This window comes from Ornithorhynchus anatinus, chromosome 1, assembly GCF_004115215.2.
Source record: "Ornithorhynchus anatinus isolate Pmale09 chromosome 1, mOrnAna1.pri.v4, whole genome shotgun sequence".
In the NCBI taxonomy this organism is placed as follows: domain Eukaryota; kingdom Metazoa; phylum Chordata; class Mammalia; order Monotremata; family Ornithorhynchidae; genus Ornithorhynchus; species Ornithorhynchus anatinus.
This window is the reverse complement of record NC_041728.1, coordinates 88301121-88321204: the sequence shown is the minus strand read 5'-3', so window position 1 is coordinate 88321204 and position 20084 is coordinate 88301121. Positions and strand designations below refer to the sequence as shown.

Genomic DNA, 20084 nt, shown 5'->3' with positions numbered 1-20084 from the left:
CTCAGTTATCTCATCTATCAAATGGGGATTAAGACAGAGCCCCAGGTGGGACATGGACTGTGTCCACTTGGAATAGCCTGTCTTTACCCTAGTGTTTAGTACAGTGCCTGGTACAGAGTGCTTCACAAATACCATAAAAACAAAAAGATTAGGTTAAAAAACTTAAGACCATCCAGACCCCTGATGTCAACTAGTGGGGGACAGAATGTCTTTGAGGAAGTTAAAAGGAAGTCTTCTGCTACCAGTATTCTGAGAATCTTTTCATTCAATCACTTACTGAGCACTTACTGGGTGCAAAACACTGTACTAAGCATTTGTGAGAGTACAGTGCAAGAACAGACACATTCCCTGCCCACAACGACCTTCCTGCTTTCTTTCACCCAGCATCTGATATCAAACCAACTGGCTCATCCTAAGGATGGCCTTACGACAAAGTTGTTTTGATAATGTGACACTTTCCGTTTCACAAAGGAAAGCATTTGGTGTTGAGGAATATTTTCCCGAATACAGATGTGGAAAAAATGTTCTGACAACTAAAAAGTTAGTTAAATATGCACAATTTTATTTATTGAAGAGATTAGGACAAAAACATTAAACCAAATACATGACAAAGCACCAGAGGCAGTAAAACCCCACCATGCACATCACCAATCTTTCCTCCTACAAGGTACTTAAAAAATCTGGGTTTGGAGCCTGGGGGGAAGAAAGGGGGTAGTTGGGGGCGGGGGGAGAGGGGAAGAAAGGGAAGGAGGAATGGGAAAGGAAGAAAAAAAATCCATCTCTACACAGCACCATCTTCAGAGTGTAAAAAAAAAAAATTATTCCTTTTAGTCTCAGTAACCAAAATTGAACCAAGGGCCGATCAGCTGCAGCTTTGTCTCTTGATAAAGAACTGTGAACCAACCTCTTGCGAGTGTGACCATTATATTTCCTGCCAGGCAGGCAAATAGCATCCATACGTCAAATGCCAAGTATCTTTACGCACATGCCACATACTATAATTAAGCACAAATTCAAGTAACATTTACATACTACAGAGTCCACATGTTACCTACCCAAAAAACATGACCAATTCACAAAACATATACAGGCAGTATAATCAGAACAACTGAGGTACTGGAAACACAAATATTTATGCCAAGAGATTTCAATATCATACAGCAATAGAAAAGCAGTAATAAAAACATTTGCCAGTCTAAATCAAATAAAGCTATCTAGAAAAGCCAAATAAAAAGTTATTTCAGGGACAGAAAAACCCAAACAGAAAAATGTGTTAACTACAGCATGTAACATGTCATCCCAAGTCAACCCGTAATTGAAGTACTGGCTTAATACATCACTATTGTGACATTTTCCTTAATAAATAGAATAATTCTTGACAATACAAAGGTGCATATTACTGTCTGTGTTGGGAGAAATAGCTGTATTTATTTTGTAATAATTATACGAGTTTTCAGCTTATCAACACCTTCTAGCTTGTCTCACTGAGGACCTACAAAACCAGGGTAGCCTTACAGGATAAGATGGGGCATCAAAATTAAAAAAAAAAAATTCCCTTTGAAGGGAAATTAGAAGAGCTGCCCTACTTTTGCATATGGAACAATCTATTTTAAAACAAAAGACGTTGTGTGGAAACCGGACAATTTTAAAAAGGAATACGCCAAGAGCACTGTGCCCCCTCTGGTCATTTCGTGCAGCGTGGCAAACATGGAAGCCAGTATTTCAGACCTATTCTTAAAAAAAAAAAAAGAAAAAAGTTATATATATTTTTCCTTTTTTACTATCATAGTAATAATGCATCTGGAAGTTTGAGTTCTAATAGCTTCCTGCTACAAACCATTTGACACAAAACAGAACAGCTTGTTAAATGACAGATCCTTTCCCTTATGGGAACAAAGCATTAAAATGTCGTTTCCTGACTAGAATATTAAGTAGTTTATTTAGAAGATATGAGTTGAAAATAGTTATCAAGAGACATGAACTGAAGTTTCGTTTCATTTTATTTTTAGCACCCACTTTTCAGGTCAGTCTGATGTGCACCTAATTTGTTGAACGAATCCTCTTAGTGATTTGACAGACTGCTTTGTTTAAAGAAAAAAAAAAGAAATACTTGGCCAATTGTACCTTCCCTGAATAATGGCAGAAGTTAAATACTAACAGTGCGATGCCAAGATGTGTGTTTGAGGCAAAAAGTTTCTATTTTGTTGAGATCTGTGACTCTTTTGGATGAAACGGAAACAGGAGTGATAAAAGCTGCACTAGAATTGGCGTGTGCAGTGTCCTTGGCTTCTCGCTGCCTTTGCTCCAATCAATCTAACCTGATAGCAGAGTCCCTCCCCCCAGCCCCAATCTCTGTTCCCCCATGCTACATTTGTTATATCAGCTCCCCGTGGCTATTCCTTCTTGAACCGAGGAGCTTTTGAAGTGTCTCTCTTGCTACCAAGCTAGGCCGATGCAGGATGTAGTTAATGGGTCAGGAAGGAACCCTTCACATGGCCATTTCCAGCTCATGTACCTTCTGAACACCAAGTCTCTGTGTGCTCAGTTAAAGAATGGGTCCAAGTCTTCTTCCATATTGACATCAGGCACCAGCTGATCAGATACTTCCTTAGCACCAAATCCTGAATTACATACGTTAAAATCTGTAGAAAACCAAGGATGGTCCAGAATTTCCTGTGAAGTCAGCCGCTCTGAGGGCTCCCGTCGTAGGATGCTACGGATGAGGCATTTTGCCTTGGGGGATAGAGTCTCCGGAATGTTAAACTGCCCTCGGCGGATCTTGCTGAAGAGAGAACTAGGCTCAATGTCATGAAAAGGATAACGTCCGACCAACATGGTATAAAGCATGACTCCCAGGCTCCACACGTCCGCTGCCTTGCCAGAGTAGCTGCCATTTGTGTTCAATATCTCTGGACTCACGTAGGCTGGACAGCCATGCTTATCTGAAAGGGAGTCGTCATCCCCTCGTAAGATGTATGCGTCTTCCAGGCTTTCTAGCTTTACTCTGGTCCTGCAAGAAAGCAAACGGAAGGGAAAAGTGTCAGGCACGGTCCCACAAGTGGATTGGGAAACTCCATCTTTTCTGATCTGAAATGTCTTTCTACGACACCATGGTGAACAGACCACGTACAGCGATACATGTGTCCTGCCTGATTTGCTTCTGTCCACCCCAGCGTTTAGTACAGTACCTGGCTTATAGTAAGTGCTTAACAAATACCACAGTTATTATCATTTCAACACTGCATCAATGCTCTAGTCCCTCCACACTGTTAGACTTTAAGGACCTTATGGCGGGGACCCTGTCTCCCACATCTTTTGCCTCTCCCAATTGCTTAGTGCAGTTCTCTGCATACGGCAGGGACTCAATAAATAGGACTGATTAAGCTCTCCTTGTCTCCCTCTGCTACTCACTGTGGATGCTGGAGAAAACAAAGTTGCTAAACAAAACCCAAACTTCCAAATGGTCCCAAATGTTTTCCTGGGAAAACAAACTTAGCAAACCAAGACAGAGAAGCATTGCTCTTCAAAAGAGTTTGCAGTTTGGTTTGGTCTATTAAAAAAATGTATTAGTATGAAGCAAAGGACTCTCTTTGATCATTTTCAGAATCAAACCAATATGGAAAAAATCAAGGTTCAAAACAGTGATGGAAGGAGGGAAGTAAGAGTCAATAAATGGGATTTATCGAACACCTATTAAATGCAGAGAAGTGTCTGGCAACGCAGGATAGAAGTAAAAGGCACTGACTCTGCTCTCAAGTTGCTTACATTCTGAAGGGGGAGACAGCCACAAACGAAAACAGCAGTCTAAATACAGGTATTTACTGAAGAGCTGAGGAGGCACGCCAACATAAAATACCAAGGTTAGCTTTTGGATGATGTATTTCAAAGTACTTGGGAATGGGTTCCTTAGAGGAGGTCCATTCTTATATGGGCTTTGAAGTTGGAGAGAGAGCTGTGGTCTGAACAGATTTCAAGGGTAGGGAGTCCCAGGTGTGGGGTGAATGGTGAAAGCAAGTGGCTAGAGGTGGGAGAGTCTTGAGTGAGCTACACTTAGAAGATCTGCTTGGGAGGGCTAAAGGGTATGCGCTGAGATGGAAGAGAGCATATATGTAAGGTTGGCAAACTGGATGGAGAACTTTAAACCCAGTGGTAAGGAGCTTCTGTTTGAGATAGCCCCCTCTCCAACTTGCCCTTTCTCCTTCTGGCTATTTTACTGCTCACTGATGCTTTCTCCTAAAGGTGTTGGGCAAGGGAAAAGAAATGAAATGTAAAGGAAACAGCACATGGCCTAGCAGAAATAGGAGGGGTCTAAGAGTCAGAATAATAATAATAATGGTATTTGTTAAGTGCTAACGGTCTGCCAAGCACTATTCTAAGTGCTGGTAATCAGGGTGTCCGACGTGAGGCTCACAGTCATAAACTCCATTTTACAAATGAGGTAACTGAGGCACATAGAAGTTAAGTGACTTACCCAAACTCAGACAGCTGAAAAGTGGCAGAGGCAGGGTTAGAACCCATGACCTCTGACTCCCAAGCCTGTGCTCTTGCCACTAAGCCATGCTGCTTCTTCAGAAGACCTGGGTTTCAATCCCGGCTCTGCCGCTTGCTTCCTGGGTGACTACAGGCAGGTCACTTAACTTCTCTGATGCCCCAGTTTCCTCATCTATAAAATGGTCTCCCATTCTCAGACTCTGAGCCCCTGAGGGACAGGGATTGTATCCAACCTGATTATTTTGTACCTAACTCAGAACCTAGAAGGCATCTGGCATATAGTAACTGCTTAAGAAACACCAGAATTATTATTATTATGAAACTCAAATCAAGCCAATTGTGCCACTTTTTCTTGTAACTATATATATATATATATATATATGTACACACACATATATATACATATATGTTATTTCTTGTAATATGTATACACATATAATTAAATATAAACTAAAACAAGGGGTTTGGATTAAATATAAACTAAAACAAGGGGTTTGGATTATCTAAGGGCTTAATTTTTCCACAGCACCTATAAACCCTACTAATTTAGGTAACTCGGGGATAACCTTTTCACTAAAACTAACACAGAACAGTTCTCAATAAATTGACCTAACAGTGAATAAAAGTGTAGCTCTAAAACCTATAAAAAAATCAAGTTGTTATGGATTAAAAACAAATCTCTCCTTTCCCTATCCTTTGATAAAACACAAAACATCTTGCTCAAAATCCATATTTACATATGCACATGTATAGTATTTGTTAAATACCTACTACATGCCAAGCACAGTTCTAATTGCAGGGGTGTATGTTCAGAGTCTTAATTCCCATTTTACAGATGAGGTAACTGAGGCACAGAGAAGTTATGTGATTTGTCCCGGGTCACACAGCAGACAAGTGACAGCCAGGATTAGAGACCCTTGCTCACTTCACTAGGCTACACCTCTTCTCACGAAAACTTTAGCCAAATAACACACTAAACATCTTATTCATGGGTCTTTCCCGATATTCCAGCAATTTTACCCTGTTCATGCTAAAGAGGACGTAACGAGTACCTTTTGTAACCCAAAATCTGTGAAAAGTCACTGAATCCTCGAGAAGCGGGGACAGTCCTCCCCTGACTTCATAACCTGACAATAACAATAATCACTTTACTTGTTAAGTGCTTACTTTGCTCTGAGTACTGAACCACGTGCTGGGATACATTCCATGCACACTGCAGTTCCACCTCACAGGCACGTCTCAATTTCCCCTTTCCTGTCCTTGGAGAGAAGACAATCCGCCAGTAGCAAACCAAATGTTCCCAAGAGCAGCAGTGGAAGCCAACTGCAAAGTGAAATCATCCTGGGTCATTCTAGTTGGCTGCCATTTGCATCAATGAATGTGAATGTGCAGAACATGTGTGCACGCATAGAGTTAGGCTGCAGAAGGGAACAACAGGAAGACTGGGTTTCTTCCCTAGGCCGGACACTGGCAAAGGCCAAAGAAAGAAGCAGGAGAAAGGAGGAAGCAGATTTCAAGAAAAGAAACAAGGAGGAGGAAACGGGGCGGGGTTGCTAAGCTTCCTGGCCCCCCTTGGTTCAAGTGGAATTCTGTGAATTATTTATAAGATCAGAGAAGTCAGGGCTCTGGACAAAACCTGGAGTTGTTACAGCAACAGGAGGCAGTGGGGTCTAGGGAAAGAAAATGGATTTGGGAATAAGGAGATTGGGTACTAGTTCTAGCGTTGCCATTGGGGACTGCTGTGTAATCTTGAAAAGACGCAGTCTAAGGCGGGAAAACTGAGCTGTTTTCTCTTTTATGGAATTTGTTAGTTGCTTACTACATGCCAGGCACTGTATTATATGCTGGGGTAGATACAAGCAAATCAGGTTGGACAAAATCCACGTCTCACTTGGGGCTCACATTCTTAATCCCCATTTTACTGATGAGATAACTGAGGCAGAGAGAAGTTAAATTCATTCATTCTGTAGTATTTACTGAGCGCTTACTATGTGCAGAGCCCTGTACTAAGCGCTTGGAATGCACACTACGGCAACAGATAGAGACAATCCCTGCCCAATGACAGGCTCACAGTTTAATAGATGACCTGCCCATGGTCACACAGCAGACAAGTGACAGAGCAGAGATTAGAACCCATGGCCTCTGACTCCCAGGTTAGATCAGCTGCTTCCCTGATCTGCAAAATGCAGATAATCTCTGCTGCTACTTACCTCCCCACATCTTTGGGGAAAAAAAGCACTAGGGAAAAATACAAGCAGCTCACTTCAAACATGTGCACCTTGTTGGACAGAAAAAGAGATAAGATTCCATTCTAAGAAAAAGAGTTCAGAGAAGTAAGACAGAGGTGACTGTTTTTGTTTTTTTATGGGGCATCATATTAGCGAATACTGCAATACAGACCATCACCCTTCAGCCTTTAAAGAAGTAACAGAATATCCATAAGTCTATTTACCAAAGGTTTTCAGACAGGGGATTTTGTGCTAACAAGAAAACCAATTTTAGGCAGGTTATGAATGATGAATGTGATAGTTGGGAGGCAGCGTGGTCTAGTGGATAGGGCAGAGGCCTGGGAGTCAGGACCTGGAATCTAATCCCAGCTCTGACACTTGTCTGTTATGAGACCTTAGAGAAACTGCTCAACTTTTCTGTGCTTCACTTCCCTCATGTGTAAAACGGGGAATGAGCCCCACGTGGGACATGGATCTCATGGATCACATCCAACCAGATTAGCCTTAGAACAGTGCCTGGCTCTTAATAAGCACTTGACAGGTACCACAAAAAAATTGGGGGATTGTTTACTCATCCATGAATAAAGCTGCAGGGCTCAAACACTAAAAGGAGGCATGTTTCTGCAACTAGCTTTTTACTCAACTGGGGAGGGATATAGATTCCACTCTACCCCATTCTAAGATATTTGTTTAACCAATGTAACTGAGCAGGAGTTTTCCATTAACCACTTTTTCCACTGCAATCTGTCATTGGGGGGGGGGGGGGCGGGGATGGGGGGTGGAGCACTTGCTCTTTGTGTTGAACCTGTTGAATGAATAAGCCTTGAAAATGTAAACACCTGTCATCTCATTTATGGGAAGATTGGGAATCTACTGCTACAGCAGGGATGCTTTGTTTTATCTGAACACTGTCTCTAAACCAGAAAGAAGAACCCTTTCAGAAGGTGTGCCCCATAAATGTCTACTCCACATTATCCTCTTAAATACCCAATAAAATGACTACTGGCTGCAAGAGCAATGGAAGAGTCGATTCAGAACATCATAGGCTTGTACAAAAAAGCCTCTCAAAATAACCCAATACGACTGTAACTTCCAGCAAGTAGATTTTTCCACATGGAGTCAGATGGGACTTGAACTCTGAGATGCATGAGAATGTTGAACTCTTGCAGGGAGAAGGAACGAATATCCTCCTAACAAGTTGCTCCTCTGAACCATTAGGGAGTTTTCAGGGAAGGGAAAGGGGTGTGTCCCAGTAGAAGACAAAGGCCAGTGATACAGATGCTGCTTCCACGTCTGATTCAGTTCCTGAGTCACAGAAGGCAAGTTGTGCCACCTCCCCGCCCAAGCCCCCACCACCCTCGCCCGCTCCCCCTGGGAGTTGGAGGGGTACCCAACCTCACAGATCCATTCTCAGCCCTACCGCTGACTCTCTTCTCAGTACCCAGCCTGGGACCCAGCTGCTCTTGTTTTGGGTTTGGGTCACAGCCCCAGAAATCCACATTCATGCCCAGGAAGAGGTGGGAAGAGTGTGAGGAAGACTAGGTCTGCCAAGTGGACTCTGGGAGCCAATGGCCAAACCTCAAAGTGGAAAAAGCAAGTTGCAAATAGCTGAAGGAGCAGCACAGTCACTGGCACAATCATCAATGCCTGGCATATTCCTCTCTGGTGGGCGTGCAGGGAGTGGCCAATGCCTAATTTAGAACAGAGACTTCAAATTCCATACTGGCCACTAAGTTTACTTTGAGATTTACATTGCAAAATGGTTAAGAGAATAGCTCAATATACAGGAGATGGATTCTCCTTTGAGGAACGATGGATGTCTGTTCTGAGACTTCAGGGCCAAGAATCTTCACCAAGGCATTTACTAGGGTACTTGTGGTTTGCACGGTGCCACTTGCAAAATTCCTTTCCTGCAGTCACGTTCTCACTGGGGTATGGAGTGCCACGAGCAAACAGGCGGGGAGGAGTGATGCACACTGCAAAAAGCTCATGAAAGGGTCCTTTTTTTATCTTAGTGTGCAACATCCATTTATGGCTGAAGCTACCATGGCATAATGTTAATACTGAGTTGCGGTTGCCCAGAGGACAGTTGCCTCAGAGGCCACTGCTGTCTTTACCTTGTGCAAAACCAGTTATTTTTCAAGATTCCTGTTGAGTCTGTTCATTTCTTAGTTCACCCTAGGTGATTCCTCTGTCAGAAACCTTCACCATATTGGCATAAACCCAGCAGGCAAAGTAGTTGGGCCTAGAACCCAGTTCTCCTAATCCCCAGAGCTAGGATCTTCCTGCAAAATAATAATAATGATGATAATAATAATAATGCAATAATATTTCAAAACTAGCCCAACTATTTGGCCATTAACTTCAGGCTGAGTTAATACCTGAGAACAAGTGACAGCGTAAAGTTGAAAGCTAAAACTAAAATCTGGAAACTCCTCCTCTACCCAACATTAAGTCAGTTCATACATTTCTCAAATATGCTATCGAACAATTCATTTCAGCAGATCAGATAAGCACAGGTAGGAGAAAGTGAATTATGAGCCTGGAAGCCGGCTAGTCAACAGTTTTTTTTAAGTTAGTGTCTACTGACTTCAGAACACTGTCTAAGTGCTGGAGCCCAGAAATGAATTACTTCTATAGTAGAGATCCGGACTAAGAACTCCGCTTTGAAGCAGCATGGCGCAGTGGAAAGAGCACGGGCTTTGGAGTCAGGGCTCATGAGTTCAAATCCCAGCTCTGCCACTTGTCGGCTGTGTGACTGTGGGCAAGTCACTTAACTTCTCTGTGCCTCAGTTCCCTCATCTGTAAAATGGGGATGAAGACTGTGAGCCCCACGTGGGACAACCTGATTCCCCTGTGTTTACCCCAGCGCTTAGAACAGTGCTCTGCACATAGTAAGCGCTTAACAAATACCAACATTAAATCCCCAGTCCTTCTTTTCCATTATAAAGCATTCAGGATTCAAACCATGGAAAGTATATGAAAACCAACCTGCCATCCAAAAATGCTTTTATGGTAATTTGGAGGTGTACTGATTATACTGTTTATTGTTTCAGATGGTGAGTTTGCTTACCAAAGAGCTTTTTCTAATCTGTTAAATTTTTCCATCAAAAAATTACATTACACCAAATTTAAAGCTATACCCTAAATTCAGTGGTGAACTACATGGGTGTTCCAATGTACAAGGCTGCTAACTAGATGACGACATTACTGCAGATTCTGTACTGTCACAGAGTCCTTTGTCATGGCTTAGTAGTTATGTAATTTCATTTTTTAATATGGGGTCTGAATAAGCACATGGAAAAGTATTATACACCTATTAGATCATTGATAAAAACACTGCATTAGTCTGTTTAAAAAAAAAAAAACCTACACACACGCACAAACCCTGAATCACAGCTATTTAAAAAAGGGGAAGCTATTCTGCTTATGAATGCTTTCCCATTACTGGTGAATGAAACCACAGAAGTGCAATCAGAGGGCAGCAGTGGCACTCAGACGGGAAATGCGTCTCTGTCTCCATAGAAACAGACAGGGAAACCCATGAAAAACAATACCACTCTGAATTTCTTATCAATATACCATTCACTGCTTGACTGCATTCAGACTTTGCTCTTTAGTATCCTAACAAAACCTGATCAATTAAACCTCTTCCAGAACATTCTTCAATGTAGCATCCGCTACCGGCAAACTGCTCCATTATCATATAGCCTGTTTTTTTTTGGTAGTGCTTCACATTATTTCTTTCTGCAGAACTGCAGGATTACTGACAAATTACTACTCTGCCTTTTAACACCGGGGCCACCGAAACTCTGAATTCTGACTGCAGCAGAAAACCTACTCTGTTCAAGGCAAACAGAATTTCCATAACAACAAAATCACTGGAATTTAAACCCATTCTTAGTTCTAGGTCAGTGTGCCTGGTCAGCAGATCTGTGTGTGCAGAATGCACGGTTAGTGTTGAAGGGCTGAACGAGAGACCGGGCTTTTTTGGTAATACCATGCATTTAAAGAAACTCAAGCAATGACTGGTTTACTTGCTGGTTCCAAGGAAGTATGTGTTATAGAAATAGCCAGTATTACTCTAGCATATACTTGACATACCGCAGAAGGAATCAGTGACGATTTTATAGAAAACAAGACAGAAAAAACACAAAGATCATAGGTAGAAAACTGGCATCCTCAGCCTGAAGGCCAGATGACACATCTTGTCCCCATTCCACACCTCTTTCCCCTTGACAATGACATGGACCTTTCTCTACTGAAAAGTGGTGACACCCCTGTGTACAAGGCAACAATATTCTTTGGGAGTGACTGATCCAGCCCCAAGTTAGAATATTTCTCCGGCTTAAATAATAAAAGGAGGGCTAAACCAGAAGTCTCCTTTTCAGAAATGCCTGTATAAGAGGAACCTCTACCAGCAAGCCCCCAAAGCAGCTGTTTTCCTCAATGGTTTGTGGCAATGGTCAGTAGGCCCAAATTAGCCCTGGAAGAATCCCAGCCCCGACAAGCCAGGAGATGGGTTCTGAAGCTCCTCTGGAAGTTCAGGTCACTGTTTTATAGGTCCACAATTCCCTAGGTCATCCCCAGGCTCACATAATGTTAGTCTGTCCTGACTGAGCTACCTGCTCTGGTGTGGGAAACATTTAGTACCACACTCACTCTTGATCTATCCTATACAAATCAAAATGAAGAGCGCGCAGTTACCTAGTGAAGGTGACTGTACAAGCCACTACACTACCATACTCACGGCCAGAATCTCCTCCAGTTTAGGCACCTACACATTTACTGAATTACTGACAGAGCTCTACTGTTAGGCATTGGGTAGTAGAATCCTGAATGCTGTCAATCGATCATATTTATTAGGCACTTACTGTGTACAGAGCACTGGTCTAAGTGCTTGGGAGAGTCTCACTGGGCCGACACTAAGACAAATCCAGTGGGTCGGACCTGATGCAGGGCACCACCAATCTCCTGCAATGCTCCATATCTGCCCCCTCCATGCTTAGTTTCAGGGTCGAGGTTGAAAACTGGCTGCTGAGACTTCTCACAGGTGTAGTTGTACTCTGGACTCTTGGTACTCTAACCGTGTCCATCTCGACTTCTTGTCCAGTTTAGCATGCAGATAATGATGCCCATTTCTTGACCAGGCAACCCAGACCCCACTCCATCCTCAAGTGGGTTTCACTAGACAAATCCATCCCAACTGCTAATTTTTACTTTGATCACAAATTAAGAACAAAATTATCATGTAATAAGAGGTTCTGAATGAAGGGTGCACTTGTTTCAAATAATTAACTAAGGAAGAATGAATACAGTATAAAGTGAATAAAATCTCCCACTCCCTTACCCCCCAATTTATGACTAGGAAAGAATTTCACAAACGAAATTATACTTTGCCACAAACAAGTGCCAAGAGTTTGAAAATGTCAGTCACATAAAACTTTACATTCAACATGATGTACATAATTAACTTTTCACTGGAGTATATTTTTAAGTAGGCATTTTGCTGAATGTACCTACACAGATGATTCATAATTAACGCAAAACTAGTTCACTTGCAGAGATGTTCATTTTACACCACCTCCCCCAACTGAATTTTTGTTCCATTCATGCATTGGCCCTAGGTCCTTTATAATTTGAGTTGTGAAGGATCCAAAAGTATAAACCTGTACTAATGGAAATGTGGTTTAAGTTCTAGACTCCTCTTCTTTGAGATGAAGTGTTCAACTTTCTCTACAGAGCAGAGGTATATGATTAGCTTACAAGCATTCTATTATTTGATAAAACCAGCATAAGAAGGTGACTATGCTCCCCCTATCACACTGTGTTGGTGACTCAGAGCGAATTAAGCACAGGATTGGTTACTCACGAGTATAGCATAACCTCATACACTTTGTCTGAATTCTTTTTATGAGGGCCCAGAGAGGGATTTAAGCATTAATAAGATTAAGAAATAAATAGGAGTCAGCAAGATAGATTCCTTTGGTTGGAAAATATTTAGGGAGAAATGCTGAAATGGAAGGCAGTAACACATCTTTATGAAAGAATGAGCTAAGAATGAAGAATTCTCCATCCAACTAGCCAACATGAAATCAGTTATGAAAAGGTAACACTAAGATGAAGCTCACATAAAGGAAGAACAATGAAGAAAGTAAATGTTTGTAATCTTATACTGAGTGATTGTGTGGTTTGAAACTCAAGTAGTGAAATGCATTAAGAGACTGAAATAGTTTGTGTTGATGTTGGCATTTGTTGGCATTTGTTAAGCGCTATGTGCCGAGCACTGTTCTAAGGGCTGGGGTAGATACGGGGTAATCAGGTTGTCCCATGTGAGGCTCACAATTAATCCCCATTTGACAGATGAGGTAACTGAAGCACAGAGAAGTTAAGTGACTTGCCCACAGTTACACAGCTGACAAGTGGCAGATCCGGGATTCGAACTCATGACCTCTGACTCCCAAGCCCGTGCTCCTTCCACTGAGCCACGCTGCTTCTTTATTGTGCAGCAATACAAATTAATTTGGGCAATAAATATGCAAAATGACATATGTACCACACTAAACTTGGTTTAAAATTCAGGCATCTTATGTCAGCCTGATGGAGTAAATGAACGCAATTACCAACATTCCAGAACTCTAGGTATGAAATAAAGCATTGAACAAACTTTAAATGCAAAACACTAAGCAATTACTACAGTTATGCAGTCATTCAGGATTCAGTTGGTGCCTTGCTACCATTTAAATGCACATTAACAAAGTCCAAAATAAGAAAGGGGAGATCTGCCACTCTATACCCAGCACTCTTCATTCCAAGGGAAGAAGAAACTCACATTCCGTAGACAAAAGTATCTTTCCTCAACTGATTGTGGTTCACTTCTAATGTTGAAACCCAGCATTCTACAGAGATATAGAGAGATTCCAGTACAGAATAATAAAGCAAACCAGCTAGCAGAGGACACATATTGGAAAATACCATGGGGATTGTGCATTTCTCAAAAAAGTTGGAGCGTGGAAGAGCTCCAGAAGAAGCCCTCAATGCCATGAATGGAGCAGGAGATCGAAGAGATCCGCCAGTACCATTCCAAACGCCAGCCCAATCCTGGATGTCACTGAGGCCAAGAAGCAGCGGCAACAGCATTTCTGATGGCGTCTGGCTGGAGTGGGACAGAGCCTCCTCTCCACCGGCACTGGAAGCTCGTGGCCCCAACCCCAGGGCTTGGCTCCTGCTCAAATGTGTTTGCAAAGAAGAAAGCCATCAGACTTCTCTTGGGTTTTCCACAGCACCTTGAGGAAGTCAGGAATGGGAGCTAGTATAAGGTCTGAGTGAGGACCAGGCTTCCATTTTGGGACCTCATTATATAACACATGCAATGTTAGTGCTTCAGGGATATATCAGGATTTTGAGCCCAAGTAGCAGGCAGGATCTTAGTTCACTGACAGTTGGGAAAGTTTAGGTTTCTTCAGAAGCACTGTGGCCTAGCAGAGAGAGTATGGGCCATGGAGTCAGGGGACCTGGGTTTTAATCTCAGTTTTGCCCTTTTTTTAAAATGACAGTTGTTAAGCACTTACTATGTGCCAGGCACTGTTCTAAGTACTGGGGCATATAAAAGTTGATCAGGTTGGACACAGTGCCTTGTCTCACACACGGCTCAGTCTTAATCCTCATTTTACTGATGCAGCAACTGAGGCAGAGAGAAGTGAAGTGACTTCCCCAAGTTTATGCAGCAGACAAGTGGCAAAGATGGGATTAGAACCCAGATCCTTCCGATTCATAGGCCACGCTGCTCCTCTCCACATCAGCTACTTGCCTTCAGTGTGATCTTGGAAAAGTCACTTAACTTCTCTGTGCCTCAGTTTCCTCATCTGTAAAATGAGGATTCAATACCTGTTCTCCCTCCCACTTGACTGTGACCCCAGTATAGAACCAGGACGTGTCCAACTTGATTATCTTGTACATACCCCAAGGCTTACCCATAGTAAGCACTTAAATACCATCATTATCATTATTATAAATGATAGCAGAGTTGCCAATTTTATTAATTTAATTAATAAAGCTTTTTAACAGTCAAGCTAAAATTTATAATATCAACTTTTTTCTGATTTTTATTTTCATTTCAGTTAAAACCATGTACAGGGATTTTAAAGAGTAGATAGAGAATAGGGATCAAAACAACATACTGTAGAAATATTTTGTGAAGAGATCATATTAGGCCATTTACTCAATTATAATTTGAGTAAATGATAGTAAACCTTGGGCCAGCCACTTTAAGCACTTAGTAGAGTGCTCTGCACATAGTAAGCGCTCAATAAATACTACTGAATGAACTTCTGTGCGCCTCAGTTACCACATCTGTAAAGTGGGACTTAAGATTGGGAGCCCAATGTAAGACCCGGACTGTGATTATCTATTATCTAACCAGCACTTAGTTACTTAGTTCAGTGCTTGGAAAGTAATAAGTCCTTAACACATACTATTAAAAAAAAAATTAGGGAACCAATCTTATACATTTTCCAGAAGCCATTGTGATTAATCAATTAATGCTATTTATTAAGCACTTGCTGTGTGCAGAATACTGTTCCAAGCACTTGAAGGAGAGTACAATGCAACAGAGGTGGTAGACATGTTACCAACTTTGTTACTCAAGATTCTGGGCAACCTTGAAAACCCTAGAAGCAGGGGTATATAGGGTCAAGCCCTTATCAGGACTAAGTTTCAAGAAGCTACATGATAGTAGACTGATATGGACAGAGTGGATTTAGGAGTCTGGAGAGAAATACAATCAGATCTCGTTCAAAGCAGGTTTCAGAATGTGCTTCCGACAAAGATAGTAATATTGGAAGAAAGCTTTTTTCTAACACAGTTCTTTCCTGGTACTTCCCCTACTTCTCCAGCTGATCCTTCTCAGTTATCTTTGCTGTCTCTGCCTCCCACTTTCTAACTGTAGGTGTCCCTCAGGGCTCAGTCCCCTTCTTTTTTCCTATTGATACCCCCTCCCTTAGAGAGCTCATCCAGTCTGAAAGCTTCAACTTCTACCTCTGTATAGATAACTCTCCCTTCTTCCTCATTACCCTGTCCTCTCTCCTTCTTGGCAAACTTACATCTCCTCCTGATCGCAGGACACCTCTCCATGGATGACCCACTTGCATCTCAAGATTACCATGCCCAAAACTGAACTCCTCATCTTCCCTCCAATATCCTGCCCTCCATCTAGCTTTCTCATCAATATTGACAGCTGTATGACCTTCCCCAACTCTCAGGCCTTGGTTTTATCCTTGCTTGAGACCTTGGTTTAATCCTTTTCTTCTCCTCTTTCAACCCCTCATATTCAGTCTGACACAAAAAATCTTGTTGGTTCTTGGTTCTTACTACGGTACTTCGGCTTTCAAAAGTACTACTGATAGAGGTATATAGCATCCATCAAGGCATGCATAATAGAACTCAAGGCTTTTTTTCATTTGGTTAATCAATAACGAAACCCCCATGCAACAGATGATCTGACTATAAGCAGAAGAAAACAAAAGAAAAATAAATTTGGAGAAAAATTTCCAATGAGTGCACAATTACCAGATTCAATTAATTTTGGTTGCAAATGGAACTTATAAAAAAAACACTTCATCTACTGCTGAGCTTTCAGTTACAAATATTTGATAATAATAATAATAATAATAATGATAACAGAACTTGATGAGTGCTTACTATGTGTCAAGCACTGTTCTAAGTAATCAGGTTGGACACAGTCCCTGTCCCACAAGGGGCTCACAGTCTTCATCCCCATTTTACAGATGAGGGAACCAAGGCTCAAAGAAATTAACTGGCTTGTCCAAGCTCACACTGCAGACAAGTGGCAGAGCAGGAATTAGAACTCAGATCCCGACTCCCAAACCTGTGCTTTTTTACTAGGCCTCACTGTTTCTCCTCTTTGGTTATATCATACAATAAAAATGGAATTATTTTAGAAAACAGTGATTGAATAATCTTCCTCAAGTAAGTTAATTCAAATCCACTCTATATTTTCCAAACTAATATACCTTTTCATCTAGTTCAAACTTCAACAGTGGAGAAAATACTTGGGACTGCATAAAGGAAACTTGGCTCTGCATGTGCATGTGTTAGCTTCTATTTTAATGCAGACCTGATTATGTTGCCTCTTTTCTCATGTAAAACTCTTTAGTTAGTTCTCTTACTCTTTCCAAAAACTTGTTTATTCATTTTGCATTCTAAGCAAGGTTAAAGGGTCACTAACACCATAAGTAAATCAGCTGACTGCAATAACCTTTGACAAGAGCTGAGAGAAAGCACTAATTAAAATGGGGACTAATGGTAACCACTAAATATTCTGCCAACAACAGTTTTCCAAACACTGTTTCACAGACTGGGTCTTTTCACCAGGAGGTGGAAGAATTGAATCAGGTCACCCTAAAGCACAGATCCTTGGGCTCTGACTAGTGAAGTGATTCCTAAAATGCAAAAATAATACAGGCCCTCTGAACAATAGAGTGGCACTGAGATGATGGAGGTACCTTTTATGTTGGTGATTTTTGTCACATAACTTAGTGGTTAGCTAAATTTATCCTGCTAACTCCCATCTGCACCCAATTTCTCATATTTACTAGAAAAACTATAAATGCAAGAGACATCTGGTATACCAACAAGATTTTAAAGCAAGTTTGGGAAATAAATGAATTTCCTCAACAACACTAATTAGCTTGATTGGACTTCACTTTTAATTGCAATAGGACTGGCTCTACCAACATTCAAGGGGATTAGGAGATACTGTTGCTCAGAGGTAGCTTCCATTTAAAGTGGTGACTCTTCAGTACCTCATGGGGTGGATGGCTTGAAAAGCCTTATGTGATATTTTTTTAGGCAAGCACAGGAGTAACAGAGGGGGCAGAGGGAAGGGGATATTGGCAACTGAATCATCACTCTCAGTATTTATTAAGCCTATGGTTTACAGTCCTCTGTACTAAGCTCTTAAAACCACAAAACAGAAGTAGCAGGCACAGACTCTGTCCTCAAGTAATTCATAATCTAAGTAACACATTATTTGAGACTCTTTGGATAGCAGGAGAGCTTGGGGAGCAGTGAAAAATGCAGCAAAATGAGACAATCTCTGCCTCTTCACTCTTCCTCACTTCACCCACACATCCTAGAGCACACACTGTAATACCTCTCCTCTTTATCTGATCATCAGGGGTAGTAACTGAGTGACTAAAATGTCTGTCTCCCCCTCTAGATTGTAAACTCTCGTAGTGTGGAGGGCACGTGTTTGCTAACTCTACTGACTGTACTCTCCCAAGTGCTTAATGCTCTGCACATAGTAAGCACTCAAAAATAAAAACCAATGAATGGTATATTGCAAAGCCCCGAATGAAGCCTGTGGGAGAGGACACCAGAAAGAAAACACATGCTCGCTGTTCCATAATCAATCAACTGCATTCAATGAATGCTGTGTGCAGACCACTGTACTAAGCGCTTCGGAGAGTACCATATGCCGAATTGTACATTCAAAGTGTTAGTACAGTGCTCTGCACATAGTAAGCACTCAATAAATACTACTGAATGGTAGAAACAGCTCAACTCTATTCAGTTGTCAGGCCTGTCACGCTAGACAGAAGTGCCTGACCCAATCAGTGAGGTCAGACTCTCTTGTGCCTAAGAGCAGTTTGCTGGTTTTTACAATTATAGTCAGGTTCGTGTTCTAATAGGGATACAAAGTCTACTGTATTTTAGGGGAAAATTATTAAGGAGAAACAGTATAGAGAACTCAATTCATACAAAAAATACAAAGAACCTAGAGATAGAGAACCACTTTCTATTCACCATTTTCCTGGCACGTGTTTATCTTGTCACTATTGCTTCACTCTCTCCCCCTCAAAAATCAGAAACAGGGTCAATATCTTAAAGTACTGGGATCTTGATACCTGTACATCAGAGGGTGGTCTTTTGAAATTGCTATAGAGATTTATTAGCCAAAGGTCCTCGTCAAATGACTGAAAAGTGGTTGAAAAGGGCTTGGGGAAGGGAACTGCAGCTACCATGGAGAAGGTGATGGGAAAGGTGACTTGAGAAAGCTGGCATAGGGGAAGCTTAGAAATGAAAAGACAGGAGATCCATCAGGAAAGGAGGCTGAGGGGAGCCCAGCAACTCTTCCTGACCTCAATCAATCATATTTACTGAGAACTTACTGCACTAAGAAGCTTGGGAGAGTACAATATAACAGAATCAGCAAACCACGCTCCCTGCCCATAATGAGCTTACAGTTTAGAAGGGAGACAGACACTAAAGTGAATAAATACGTAATATATAATTTAAGGATATATAAATAAGTGCTATGGGGTGGGGAAATTTCAAATGTCCAAAGATCACAGATCAAAGTGCACAGACGACACAGAAGGAGAGAGAACTAGGGAGAAAAGGGCTTAATTGGAGAAGGCCTCTTGGAGAAGATGTGACCTTAAAAAAGGTTGGAAGGTGAAAAGAGAGGTGGTCTGGCATATTTGGAGGGGCGGGAGCCTCCCATGCCACTGCTCCCTGAGACTGTTCGCCCTTCAATTCTGGATGCCGATATGCCAGAATCCAGAATAAAGGATTGTGAAGGACAGTGTAGCTATGGAAAATGAAGAATATTTAGAGGATAAATACCAGGAGGCAGGAAGAGCGGATACAGAAACATTCTGAGCAGAACATTCCAGAAACCTAGAGTTCCTGAATATAAACACACACCATAATGGGGCTATATTTCTTGAAAATGTGGTTACATTATTATATTAATGGATGTATCATAAGGTACATTTTCCCTGACATAATTAGAATCCATTCCAGAACCTCTGGAAAAATAATGAAATTCCTTCACGTGTTGTAGGCTGGAATGTTAAATACCGCCAAATTATTGCTTAATCTTGTTAAAGTAATTCAGGCACATCAACATCTTAACCAAATGTGGTCAATCAATCAATCAATTATATTTATTGGGTGCTCACTGTGTGCCCAGCACTGTATTAAGTGCTTGGGAGAACATAATATAATTTGGTAGATACTTCCCCTGTCCACAACATGCTTACAGTCTAGAGATGTAATATTCTTATGAGCTTTTGCAGAAGGCTGCAGAAATAGATGCTTATTCTGATGACGGAGGGATGACTAATTTTTCACATTTAATGAAGAAGTTGTCCAAGTTCTTGAATGATATAGTATTCTTTTCTTCATAAGTGTCCCCTTCTGAACATCTCCGCACATCTTTGAACTCTCTCCACCAGGATTTTAGTCATTTTAATGACTTCACCTTTCTTGAAACTTAATGCAAAATTTCATAATCTCCAAACTTTAGCTAAGGGTGGAGAGATCACAGGGTCTTCTCTA

General features: G+C 41.5%; 1 protein-coding gene across 1 annotated transcript in view; it reads right to left on the bottom strand.

Annotated features, from left to right (window-relative positions):
* Positions 1-541: 541 nt before the first annotated feature.
* Positions 542-20084, bottom strand: part of TRIB2 (tribbles pseudokinase 2) — a 34020-nt gene continuing 14477 nt past the window's right edge. The window contains exon 4 of the mRNA XM_001511163.5: positions 542-3010. Within this exon, the coding sequence (XP_001511213.1) occupies positions 2542-3010 (469 nt within the window). The 3' untranslated portion in view covers positions 542-2541. The remainder of the gene's footprint in view (positions 3011-20084) is intronic.